This window comes from Falco peregrinus, chromosome 3, assembly GCF_023634155.1.
Source record: "Falco peregrinus isolate bFalPer1 chromosome 3, bFalPer1.pri, whole genome shotgun sequence".
Classification (NCBI taxonomy): domain Eukaryota; kingdom Metazoa; phylum Chordata; class Aves; order Falconiformes; family Falconidae; genus Falco; species Falco peregrinus.
Window position 1 is genome coordinate 77,363,730 of NC_073723.1, and position 13,981 is coordinate 77,377,710.

General features: G+C 36.7%; 1 protein-coding gene across 3 annotated transcripts in view; it reads left to right on the plus strand.

Moving 5' to 3' along the window:
* TMEM245 (transmembrane protein 245) overlaps window positions 1–13,249 on the plus strand; it is an 83,266-nt gene extending 70,017 nt beyond the window's left edge. For 2 of the 3 annotated variants that reach the window (XM_055799215.1, XM_055799214.1), the window contains 4 exons: window positions 4,825–4,925; window positions 6,297–6,471; window positions 9,156–9,350; window positions 10,352–13,249. In XM_055799215.1, coding sequence (XP_055655190.1) covers window positions 4,825–4,925; window positions 6,297–6,471; window positions 9,156–9,350; window positions 10,352–10,397 — 517 coding nt within the window. In that variant the 3' untranslated portion in view covers window positions 10,398–13,249. Of the gene's footprint in view, window positions 1–4,824; window positions 4,926–6,296; window positions 6,472–9,155; window positions 9,351–10,351 lie in introns of those variants that run through there. The other variant, XR_008746383.1, reaches the window with a different exon arrangement.
* The last annotated feature ends 732 nt before the right edge of the window (window positions 13,250–13,981 follow it).

Consider the following 13,981-nt stretch of genomic DNA (forward strand, 5'->3'; position numbering starts at 1 on the left):
CTCCAATTCTCTTCATTTCAGCCCATGTGCTCTTTTTTCCTCCAGTGCTGTGGGAACAGAGAGATCTAGAAAATAAAATTAATTCTGTGGCAAAAAAATGAACGCTATGATTTGAAGGTTGAGGTTATGTTGTGCATCCCAGGAGTCTTCACTTTTCTGCCTCTTTCCTTTCAGCTGGGGTTGTTGCAGTGTTAAGCTGAAACTTTTGAAATTTCACCATGTTGCTAATGGTGAACAGATCTTAACCTGCAGGCTACGCGAAGTGAACCTAAATTCAGGTGGACATACATTTAATGTAAACTTTGGTAGAAGCAAAGGGGAAGCAGTAGACTTTTTTCGGTAAATCAGTAAGAGAGAAAAAACATAATCCACTAATACCCACAAAATCCATAAAATGAGAAGCTGGTGCTTTCCCTTGTCAAATCTGCAAGCAGATTCCCTAGCTTTTCAGTGAAGTGGAAAGAGCTTTAACAAAAAAATATTTAGGCCAGCTATGCAGAAACATTTGACAATTTGATGGAAGTTTCTTCATTTTTAATCTGAGTGATGTGAAGTATGACCCATGTCCTCTGATACTTTTGAAAATTTTGGGTTTTAATTTTACATGCATTTCAAAGCTCAGTAAAATGGAATATGTATGTCTAAGTATGCCTTACACCAGATTGCCATGAAGTGCTCATAAATTACACATTTGCAGATGACTGTTCTTGCAGGTAAAGTGGTTCATCTGGATACAGTGCCAAAGTGAGACATGAGCAGCAGTTGGATTTTCTGATTTCTGAAATGTGTAATTACTTTTGTATATAAAAGGAAGCTGTATGTATGCCAATGAGGTATTAAGAGATGAAATTAATTTATTGTCATAATTTCACCAGGAAGGTCTGCGTTTTATAGATGGTAATAAATTCATTCAGCATTTCCACTAGTATACCACATCACCTTGAGGTTCTGGTACCGCAGAGGCAGAGTAGGTGAAGCATACTGTTGATGAAGATTGTGATTAGTGTTTGCAGCATTACTTTTTTTAGCTGCCGTAACCATTATGTGAAATGGGTAAGAATTTCTAGAGACTTGAAGGTATGATTCTTAGTTTTTCTGACAGAAGTAACAAACACAAGTCTTCAGAGACTTGAGAGTTCTCCGGGGCTACACTTGCCACAAAGTAGGAACCCCTGTGCTTTTTTTCTGACTAGTTTAAGCAGGCAGAAAGAAGAAGAGTGAAACTGGATATAGCCTTCTCTCTCTTCCTTCTTGACCACTGGCACCTCACAGTTTCTCAGCACTGTGATGCTTCTCCTTTCAGCTTACTAGTTGTGTGTGCTTAGACGCAAGGAGCTAGAGGGAGTGCTGTACTGTTCCACAGTCTTTTAGAGTTATATGCTATTTTGCTGTTAAAATGTACTACATAACAGCTTGCAGGATGACGTCAGACCAGAATATACCTGTTGGTCCGTGGTTAACTTTTCTGCTATTCTGTTAGTGTATTTGTAATGAGTAATGGACATAAGTGTAACGTTTTCTTATAAGCTGCATGACTACATCGGCAAAAGACATGGAGACTTTGCATTTAAATTTAAATAAAATTAATCTGAAGATAAAAATTATGCTTGTCTGAACTGAAATGTTAAACTTGTGTAAATTAGAATGGCACTTTTGTGTGCTTTCTTATGAATGAGAACCAATTTTGCAGTTACACCCTAACATTGTTAAATTCACAGCAACTAATTCTGGCTGATGAAATAGTTTTTCTGGGTGGTTGTCTTTCTCTTGGTTACCATGATAAGACTGCCTTCTCTTCTTTTGTAGTGTCTGAGAAAATCTGAAATGACTCTTTACAAAGTCTTTTCTGTAGTTGTAGATGGATATTTTAATTTCAAATGAAGTTGATACTTCAGATACCTGCATCAAGCCTTCCTTGCCCCCTGTATATTGAAGTGTTGTTTTGGGCCATACTTACAAAAGTTGTTAAAATCTTGCTAGTTTTACTGCAGCACAGAAAATATCTTTATGTGGAAAATAAGCAGATACTCAAAGATTTTGAAATATTTTTGACAACTGAGATGTATTTGTGGTGCAGTTCCTGTTTGATTGATAGGAAAAATATTTACTTAAAGATTTAATTACAGCATGTTGAAATCTGGGTTCATATAGATACTACTAAATATTTAGATTTAATATTCTTATGAACTTCTTATGAACTGTTCTGGATGTGTGGGATTCTTTTTCTTTCTGGTTTTGTTTTGGAAGGACCTAGCAAATTGCACTCTAAAAAGTTGAAAAAAACTTTGTGTTGCCAAATAAAGAGTTTCAGAAATTGTGAGATACCTTCTTTATAGTGCAAAGGGGTTTATGTGAGACAGGTCTAAGATTTAAGAGACCAGCAAGGCTGAGGAAGGGTTTAGTGGGAACAAATGTATCTTTAGTGCAACCAGCAGAAATGATGGGGGTTTTTTGTTGTTGTATCCTTATGATCATTGCAGTACAGATAGCACTTCATTTATCCAGCTGCCTAGAGGTTTCCGTTGCCAAAGACCCCGTTGTAATTGTTCGTGTTCTAAGTTCTTGGATTCCAACCACAGATAACTTGCACATATGGATTAAAGTGGTATTTAGCCTGTTTTTGTAAGGCATCTTTAAACAAAACGTTGATAGATTGATTTTTCTCCCCCTTTTTATACTTGTTTATACTTGATGGCTGACAGAATCAATCAATTAATAAACAGGTTCTTGTTACAGAAATATTATGTTCCTTTGATATCAGAAAGAAAAGGCATGAATTAAATGTCAGAGAAAATGCAGAAGATTAAAGACTGCGTATCTAAAGTATGAAAACATCTTGAGGTTTTTAATGCAAACTCACATTTAGCATTCTTACTGTGGCTTTTTTTGGGGGGGTCGTCTTGCCTTTTTTTAAAATTATTTATAACTAAAATACAGGTCAGTATTTCGCTCTTCAAAATCTCTAGATTCTACATATTTTGGTCTGTGATTTCCTATTTTAATATTCTAGAAGTTTATCTGAACCGTGAAGTATTCAGGCTATTTTCACTGAGGCCACCATATACTTGTAAATATTCCTTCTTCACGCACCACGTATTTGGCTGTCAAAGGTTGGATTTATTGTTTCAGGTCATTCTTATACACTTGCTTTTTTCCATATTTTCCCTTCTCCTCCTCTTTTTTTTTTTTGGGGGGGGGTGGGGGGGTGGGGGGGGATATGACTGACAACAGCTTTTCGTAGTTAATCTGTCAAGAGAATCTCGCATTTCAAACAACAGTGTTGGTGTGTGAGGCTTATTATGCAGTTATAACATCCAGTGGGGTTTAAATTAAAATTATCTTTAAATAAGGTAATTTTGATGCAGCAGTCACTTGGGTATCTATGTGTGCTTTTAGGTGGGAAAGGAGGGCAAAAATATGCAAACTGCGCATGGAAGTAACAATGAGTATATTGCCCAAAGAAGCAAAAACTGGGAATCTTGGAATTCTTGCTGTTAGTTTAGAAGATAAGGTTCTACCTAGTAGTCTAATAGCAGAGGAAGTTTATTTTCTAGAAAGTTTTCTTGATTCAACAAAGGAAAGAAAATTTGCTCTTAGTGGCTTTAGTTCCAGAAAGGGCTGTTTTCTGTGCAGACTGTGTTAACTCTTCGAAGTGCAGTGAAAACCTTTCTGCTAATCGTCTGGCTCCATGATTTCTGTTACATGTCTTCCTGTCCTCTCTGCCCTCCTGCCAGAGTTCCCAAAACTGCAAAGGCACAAGCAGCGTAACTAAAAGCATGACATGTAAAATGGGAAGTTAACATCAGCAAGCTTTGCATTTGTCTCTGCTAAGAGGGTGTGCGTGCCACCACTTCTGCAATGATGTAACTGCTAGAACTGTTTGGGGGAGAGGAACTCGGGGATATGTAGATCCAAGCTAAAATAGTGGTTTCAGGAAACTTCATGCCTTTCTCAAATAAGGCTGAGAAACTGGCATAGTAAGATGGCTTCAGAGTATGGTTTTTGTGACTGTAGTCCTAAAGCACAGGTTTTCAGTTCAGTTTTAGGATACTCCACATGTGTAAGTGTGCTGTAAAAATGATACAGCACTTAGCTGCCTGTGTGTCGTCTCATGAAGCTGTGGTCACACTTAAGAGAGAACTTTGTTTTGTGGCCAGCAAGCTGGACATAGATTCAGCAGGATTGAATTAAATTGCCAGATTTCTGTTTGGTTTTTAGTAGTGTAACCTGGTAAGCAACCTAAAACCTGGGAATATAAAGGTATTGAGGCTAAAATCTAGTAATAAATACGAGGTGCTTAATTATTTTCATCGGGAAAGCTGAGTAAGTATGTAGGAAAGTAGGAGTTTAAGCAGTCTAATTTCACTTAGTAGACCAGTGGTTTTAATCTGATGAAAATGAGCAGGTATGTAAGCAGATTTTAAAAAAAAAAAAAAAAGAATGAACAGGTAGAATGGGAAAGAGCGAATAAAAAGTAGTTCATACTTAGAATGTTACTGCTTCTCGTAGATAAAATGTTATCTTTATTATAGAGGATATGGTCTGATGCTTGAGCAGTTTCTTTCAAGGAGTTTATCCCTGGAACTCACTACAGCAAAGAACAGTCTGGGGTTTTTGCATCTAAATGCCTTAAATGACAGATGCAATGGATGCTTATCCTTTTCGTAGGGAACAAATGCATAAAGGGTTCAGTGTTACATTTTGAGTTGTGTTATTTGTGGCACTAATGGCTTTGCAGTTTTTAAAAGCAGCTTGTATATATCTTTATAGTTCCCAGAATCCTATTGCCAATAAAATTTAACAGAGTTTCTTTGATTGTTTTAGAGGTGTATTTGATGCTTCCCTCAAAATGGCTGGGTTCTATGGACTCTACACTTGGCTGACTCACACTATATTTGGGATTAACATAGTCTTCATACCATCTGGTAAGAATTTGAACTATGGTAATCTATTTATAGATAATACAACATTATTCATTGTACAAGGGCAGTACAGTAGGATTGAATGTTGCTGATAATATTAGTCTTGAAGTTATTTTTAGAGCATGACTATGGGTCGGGTGGAGAGAAGCCCCTGACTGCTGTCTTACCTCAGAGCCTTGCCTCTTTCTGTTTTCACAACACATCCCCTGCCAGCTATTTTACTTCTGTCTGTTTCTATTCCTGAATGTAATTCTTTTTCCCTTCTATTCAGTCCAAGTCTTTCCAGGTTTTAACTTCATTCTGCCTGCCTTGACTTTTGTTTCTTCCATAGTTGGCAAGTGCTGATTTTTCAAGATGTCTAAATGCAGGAAGATGTGGTGTGAAAACGTGTGATAGAGGCGTGCTGTCTATTCTCAGTGATGTGGCCGGACTGTATTACCAGCCTCTAGTTTTCTTTTATTTCTTAATCTTAGCTTTGGAAATGTCTGAACAGTTTTTACTGAACAGTCTTCTCTCTTGTTCCTCTTTTCCCCCTCTTCCTCTAAAAATAATATTAATTATAGTAATTTAAAAAATGGTGTACCTTCGTGTACGAGGGAACGAAAGGGGAAGCTATCAAGCAACAAACCCCTATATAATAGAAAATTACTATATTATAAAATGCAGCTACCTTAGAGGCTATTGTTTGTTATGAAGACCTACTTAGAAGGTTATCGGTCAGTTTCTTTCAGCTACATGCAAAATCTTAAAAGTTTTTCCTTGGGGTTAATGACAGCAAAAGAGAGAAAAAATATTTTTTTTGTATTACATTCATTCCTCTTGCATTTAGTTAGAATGACAGCAGTGCTGCAACACTTGAGATTACAATGGGTATTTGTATAATCAGAAGGGCATATGCCTGTGTGTATACATCTGCATACAGAAATATGTCATGGATTTGATATTTGCTTAGTTTCTCACAGTACTACCTACTTACGGTTAACTGCAGGGGATGCCTTAAGTTACAATTAAGACTTTTGCTTGTATGCTTTCTTGCACATAGTTGCTAGTGTTTAGTTATGTGAAAGTTTGAAATGTGCGTGATTGGTAGAACTTTAATTTTTTTATGAATTGGTGCCTCTTTTGGAAGTAGCTCCTTATGACTGGCAGTTAGTGGAGCTTTTATATATGGGGAATAGTGTAATTTTCAGTTTCTTCCTAAACCACAGCTATAAAACGCCAAGAGCCTTATGTGGCACTTCTCCAGTGTCTTATTTACAACAGTTGATAAAGTGGCACTGCCAGTGTGGCAAAAGTGTCAGAATTTAACTACAAATATATTTATGAAATATGTTTCTCTGGTCTTTTTGATACCTCTGCTTCTGTGTGCTCTAGCATTAGCAGCAATCCTTGGAGCAGTGCCGTTTCTGGGGACATACTGGGCAGCCATCCCTGCAGTCCTAGATTTGTGGCTTGTGCAAGGACAGGGATGCAAAGCCATTTTGCTCTTGGTTTTTCACCTCTTGCCGACCTATTTTGTAGATACAGCAATTTATTCAGATATATCAGGGTAAGTACATTGAAGACTTTTCAAAGTTAATATTGTAAAAATGCTTAATGATCATCAACACCTTTAATTAAACTTACTTTCTGAAGCATGCAGAACAGTATCTTCAAGCACAGGAATAGATGAAGTGATACCACCTTTTTAACTGGCCTAAGTGCCTTTACTTTCCCAGGACTCTCTTCTGTAAACTCTGTCACTTCAGAGGTCTTGAACTCACTTTCAAAGTCAGCAAAATCTAATTCTAACAATACTTTTGCTCTTTATCTAATCATTGTCTAAAGCCGTGTAGCATTTTCCTTTACATCACCTAACGCCAGATGATGCTACAGAGCAAACAAGAAATCCATGAGCTGTTTAGGGACCTAAAAATAAATATTTCATTTTTCAGAATGAATTGTGAGAATTTTGAGGATTTTTTTTTGAAGTCAGCTTTTGTGTTGTGTCACCATACCCCAGTGTAAAAATCTATTGATTATGGATTGATCTTTAAATGTGTTGAGACAGATGAAATTGCAAAACTGGAGGTGGGCTTCTACTGAGACAGTAGCTGTTCTGTCGTGGGAGGTAGGCATAGATTTCTTGAAAAATCTTGCTAGGTATTTTGCTGTCTCTGTTGACTTGAAATGTCTCCTGGTTTTGACTTTGAGACTGTACACAAACGCACTTCAATCTGTGGAGTCAAAGTCAACATTTGCAGTTGTGTATGGAGTGCAACTGAAATGCCCACCGATACTGGCTGCTGCTGAAATACCTAGTGAATCCCTTTATGCAATTCAAGACTAGAAGATAAAGCAGCACTGTTTAACAGAGCTGGCAAAGATATGAACTGTAAAGTCTTGTAAGTGCAAAACAGGTTCACAACCATGTACAACAAAGATAGAAAGCTGGACTCTAGTTGCTGCTTCAGTCTTGATCATCTCTTAAACTGTTTGAATTGAGGACCTGATGGTCCAGACTTGGTTACGTGCTGGTACTAGTTCCTCATTTGTGCAGATTTTTATTACAGTAGAGTTAATGCAGAATAAAGACATGAAATGTTTCAGTTCTGTGTTATTAGAAATTATTATTTTTGTTCACTAAATACAATTACACCAAACAGAGAGAACCTAATGATAATATGCACAATATTATTAATTTTCCTAGGCCATGGCATTAGTTATTTTGCATGAATTAAAGCAAACAGTTGAAATATAATCAAATGAGGATTTTTTTTTTCCAGGAATAAATTGTGGTTAAATTTTAAGCTAGTAGCTATTTCACCAGCCAATAATTGTTCTGCTTACTATAATACATTTTTTGACTGGAGAGGATGCAGGATCTGTCTACTGTCTTCCCCGTAAATAGATCAGTAAGCATGATGCTGTCTTGCAGATTAGATTAAATCTATTTGAAATAGATATAATAGTGTTATGCAGGATTTTCCAGATGCATTACATTTATCCTGTAGCCCTATTTCATCAGGTGATCTGTTGTCTAATGTAGCAAACTAGCCAGAAGAATGTTTGATGCGAATGCTAGAAAAAAAGTATTCAAAGTTTTTAAAGATTTAGAAATGAATCATGTGTCTACTGTTGGAGAAGCAAAACTTCAAGGTCAAGTCTGTCCCCTAAGAAAAACAATCTGGCCCTACCAGTAGGTTAAATTTGATCTAGGTAAGACATGACTGAGGTGTGTATGATGTAAAGTTGCATGGTCTCGTTCCACACACAGTTGTGATGAAGGCAAAGACTGCCAGTGTGGGAGCTGGGTAGAAGTCAAAACCATAGTAGAAACCTGGCAGAAACTGCCAGAGCTCTAAACTGACTACCTGGTATTTTCACTCCATTACACACACAGTTTAGAGCAACTTTCTGAAAATTGGATGCTAGGTTTCAACTGTAGCTTTTCTTAGATAATCCTGTATTACCATCTTTATTTTAGCTATAAAGATTAAGCATGATGAGCAGGTTTTGTGTAAATGCTGTTGATTAAGTTTTGTCTTGTGCACCCAAACTGAAACGTGGAAAAGATAACTGGCATGGCTTACTTGCTGCCATAATAGCTTTCTATCAAAAGCTCCATTGGCCCCAGCTTTCCAGTAAATATTGTTTATAAAAATCTGGTTTTGTTTTTCATCTGAAAACATTAAAAGGTAATGATAGCAAACAGTCTGAGAGGTTGTTTATTAAAAAAAAAAAGAAATGACTATTTATTTAAAGAATATATGCTTACTGTTCTTTGAAAGATGGGATGCAAGTTGCTGTCATTGTGTAAATTAATGTCTTTGCTCAGTGGTGCTCATACTACATGTTGCGAGTTGTCTTAAAACGTAACAGTTCTTGACCATAAAGCGTGAATAGTCTTTGTAATCAATCATCTCACTGTTTTCAAAATGGAGATGTTTTTGCCATCAGCTTCAGGCATTTTTCAGCAGATGTCTATGAAGTGGCTACCTCATTGTGGATGTTACTAGTGTTATAGGCTACAGTACATTGTTTAATCTGTTGTGCAAATATAGTGCAGAATACAGCTTGGAATATTTGTGCAGTCATTCAGAAAGCAGTTTACAATGTAAATATGGGTTTCTATAGCTAGCTATGTTATTTTCTAGGCTTAATAAAACATTGAGTAATTCGCATTTCATAATTGATAGTGTTGTTTTTTATTGTTCTTAATTTAATTTTATTCTGCTTGTGCCATAATTCCAGAGGTGGTCATCCTTACCTGACAGGTCTTGCAGTCGCTGGTGGAGCATATTACCTGGGACTGGAAGGAGCCATCATAGGACCAATTCTACTTTGTATACTTGTGGTTGCTTCCAACATATATAGTGCCATGTTGGTGAGTCCAACAAATTCAGTGCCCACTCCATCACAAGCAGCATGGCCATTACAGATTTACCGGTAAGTTATAAATGCCTTACATGTATGCATAGTGCTTTTACATGGATCAGTGTATGGATCATGCATATGGGGAGTGTGTGTATGAGTTTTATATATGTGCATACACATCTACACACATATTGAAGTATTTGGAGAGGATTCAGCTATCCTATATTCTAGAAATAGAAATTGTGGTAAAGTAAAACACTCCCTGGAACTTGTAAACTTGAAATGTTTCTTTAGTGTTCCTCAGCTTCTTACAGAAGGCTGCTTTCGAAAATTCTCTGATATTGTACCATATAATTTATATGTTGCTGTTGTGCTAGGAGGTGACTGATGTCTTTCTTTCTGTGTAAAACTGTTATTCATGGATATCTAATAGTCAGCATTCATTGTTCTTAATAATAGGCCTGCCTGCAAATATTGCATTTTCTGTGTAACTGTACAATACTGCAAAATATAAATAAACGTACTTGAACTTTACAAATGGGATAACATGGTGTGCCATTATTCCATTATAAATTCGATCTTGATTAATCTCTTTATTAAAGTTACCAAACATGGAATATAGAAATGTACATTTAAACTGTACTGTTAAGGAATGTGATGAATAAACTCCTAATTGAATAGTTAATTAGAGCTGGAAATCGTATCATGAAGTTACTAATGACAGTAGCCATTGTAATGTTTCTACTGTCTTGTTAAATTACATAGGTTAGCTCATTATACATATCTCTTTAAGAGGATTCTGTGCTTGTCAGAAATAATCCTTTGCTTCATTCACATGAATAATGCTGTCCTCTTTCATATGGGTAACTTAGGAGAAAAGCTGCTAATTGGACCTGTCTGTGGTCTCTAATTTGTAGAAGTTATGTTCCAAGATTTTCTGTATACGCAATAGATAGACCTTCCTGCAGTATGCACAACAATCTGTATGTGTGTTTGTTTCCTGTTTAATTTGTAGGAAACTAGGTATTTGTAATCACTGAAGAAATCTGAGTTTTACTTTTCCCACCCTCCAGGTCACCTAGAGAGAGTCCTGAGGAGTTGAAGATGGCTGCAGAGTGATGAAGGTGCTGTGCCGCAGCTATGCGACATGGGAGAATCACTGTCTTCTGTCTTGAGTTCACAACAGCCATGGCCTTCTGTCCCTTTCCAGCTGCACCTAGGGGCAGCTCACAGGGAAGCATAGCTTGGGTTTTAGGAGAAAACACTTCTCGAACATCTGCTGGCCTTACATTAATGCACACTTTGCCTCTTCAAGAGAGAATGTCTACTTCCCATGGCTTTGCACACTAACAGAGTTCAACTGCCTTGTTGAAGACATTCTGTCTTCATAAATGGAATAGTTAAGAGGACAGGTATATCCACTGGAGTCGCTATCTTAACTGCTGAAATGAGTAACTTGGCTTTTATTTATTGGGTTATTTGTATTATTAGATTGTAGTATCTTTAAAGAAAGCCAATTCCAAAATATTTATTCTCAATCTGGTGGCAAAAAAGGTGTAAACCACTCATTGTTAAATGAAAATAGAATATAATTATTTGCTGCTCCTCAGACTATTTCTTAGAGGCTTTGACCATCATCCATAACTCTTAATAACACTTAAATATTATAGTTTTATATGCACTGAAATGTAACGTTGTTAGACTGGTATTATATCTTCCTGCAATAAGCAGACACGCGAATTGGTAAATGTGGGGTTTCTTCCTATTGAAATAGGAGGACTTGTTTAAATAGTTTAAATCTTGCCCTCATTTGCAGTGAAATCTAATAATATTTTGCTGTTTATCCACCATCCCAGTGGAGTCATCTTGTCAAATAGATTTCATCAAAAGCCTTAAGTGTCTTCAGGCAGAGGTAATGTATGATTGTCATGTCTAGTTGCAGTAATAGGAAGAAGTTGAATGGGGATTGTTTCATGCTGGTTTTCAAATGCTGTGGCTAAGTTCAGTTAACTTTTCAAACAAATTTAAGTTTATTTCCAAAGAGGAATAGGAGAGAGCATGGATTTTGGTTCAGGTTTTTTTTTTTTTTTCCTCTGTAAGCCTCTGGCCAAATATCTTAAGATATATCTTAATGTTTTAAGATAATAATAAACAGAGCTCCTATATTCCTGAAATGGTGTGTTGCCTAGGTCACAGCATCAGACTCCTCTAGTGCTTTTCTTTCGTATGTAAGTTTTTTTTTTGAAATTGCAGTTTGGTGGCATTTAAGGCCTTTTGTATTGATTGTTGAAACAGTTTGACACAATGGATCTTTATAAATGGTTCCTGTTTATAAATAGGAAGTGGGTTTTTTTGGTAGAAATTTCATAATTGAACACCTTTTCCCCAAATAGGGTGAGGCCCTGGCTACAAAGTAGCAGATGCACATGCTTAACCAAAGAACCGCCTTTCAGTTTCTAGTAACTTCTCTTGCGTTTATTTCAGTTTGATTGATAATGAGTTACACAAAGTACAGGCATCTCTTGCATTTATTGCTGACGATAACACAGTGTTGGAACAAAAATCCTTATCTAGGGATAAAGATATCTGGGATTTGTGTACAAACAGTTTTCAGTAATGTAGATTTTTTGGTCAAGTTGCAAAAGTGCTGATAGATGTGGAAGGCTCCTGTTTTCATGATACTGCATGTATTTTTACATTGTTTCTAAAAATACATTGCCGTGAAAAGTGATCGGAAGGTAATCTGATACTCACTAAGGAAGAAAGTCCTGGCATAGGTTTGCAGTAACCAGGCTCCTATTAAGACACAAATAGCCTACTCCTCAGATTCTGAAAATCAGCTGCTGCAATTCTACTGGTGAAATGTTACGCTTAAATGGGGGATTTCAGGTATGCTGTTTTTCTACTTGCAAATTTGCAGGTATGTGTTTGGAGGACAGACTCAGGCTTCGTTTCATGGTTTGACTCGAGTTCATTGAAATACACAAACATCCCACTTACTATTTTAAATTCAGAAAGACCTTTGCATCAATTCCAACTAACTGAAGAGGAAGGCTATATTGTTTGAATTAAGTAACTGTCCTGTGTTTTTATTTCCTTGGTTATGGGGCTCATGGAAAATCTTTAATGAAACGCATTTTTATGATTGTTACTGGCTGGAGTAGAGGATGACAAAGAGCCTGAGGCTGTCCCTATGTATTCCTGCAGCATGCTGACCAGCTTGAATGAGACCACTGTGATAGTTGGGAAACTTCTTTGTTATATTACTTTTTTTAGTTCACAGTTTTGCACTGAAATGTTGTGTTCTTATTATAGCTTCTTGCAGACAGCATTTAAAGAAAATTACTGGCAAGAAATACTGATGTTTAATGGATCTCAAGTGTTCCCTTGCTCCTCTTTTCTTAACTGGTCAAGACGTTTCTTTTGTCCACCTTTGCTACCCCAGTTATTTCTGAGACTTTCAGATTCCTATGGTACTCAACATAGTCATTTTTGAAAGAGTCATTATAAGGCATTCTTCTGTTTTAAGTTTTCCTTTTCTCCCTCCCGATTCACCCAACCTTCTTTGATCAAAGAAGGGTCTCTGCAGTGAAGATTAAAACTGTATTTCAGACACAGTTACCTTTTGATAATGGCAAATCAGTAAAATCAGCTGAAAAAATGTGTTGCTATTTCAAAATCATCCTTTCCCGGTTTGAAGAGAAATAATGTTGTATAGAGAATTCAGATCTGATGTAGTCTTGTTAGTTCACCCTCCTTTGAAACGAGGCTTCATACTGATGCTTCCTTTTTCAAATTCAGCTGAGACTTACCGTGAAGAACCATCCGTAGTACAGTCTTTCTCACTACATTTAGCTGATGGAGCTCATGCTACGTGCTGTGCTGTGCCATGCTGGATTGAGGAACCAGTTGTATGGTTCAGCGGTGGTACAGTAACAGTACACTAACAAAAAGAAAAGAAAAAAAAGAAACAAACCCTCTATAATAGCATATTAGAAAATGAAACAGTCACTGAATTTTGGCATGTTTAAATAAAAAACAACATACAACAAAAGACTACCTTATGAAGAAGCATACCTGGATTATTTAGGGTTTGTCTTTAGTAAGTGTCTAATTACCAGTAGAAATAGAAGAACTTGTCCTTGCATATTTAACAGCCTTTTCTAAAAGGACAGCCTCTTTAAGAACAGATGAGTTTAAATCAACTTTGTGTTAATGTGAAATTAAAAAAACTGGTTATTTTGACTTCTCATCATTGTAAGCTACCGGTTCCTGGTTGTATTGCTTCATCTGCAAAAGCAGCCAGCAGCATTAAACTATGGCTTTCTTAGAAGAGGCCATCTTTTTCATAATGCTTATAGGCAAGAAATTGATGGCCTTTCGATTTACTATAAACAGTTATTCTAGGAGCAGGTATTTACTTGTGTTTAGTATGTTTCGTATTCAGTTTGAACATAAACAAATTAGATTTCAGAGGGGAATGCTTGTAGTGAACCAAGACAGTGTAGTCTCACAGTGTTGTAAAATACAACTGTGCTGGGTTTTCTCATTCTTTTCTAGCAAATCAGGCTTGCTGCCACTAAGTGTAGTGCCGAAGGGCTAGTGGTGACTGTTTCTTGTGCTGAGTCTTAAGTTAGCCCTTCTTCCCCTTCGTGTAGCTTAGCTCAATGTTGCTGTGCTGTAGCAGCTGTAGCAGAAGTGAA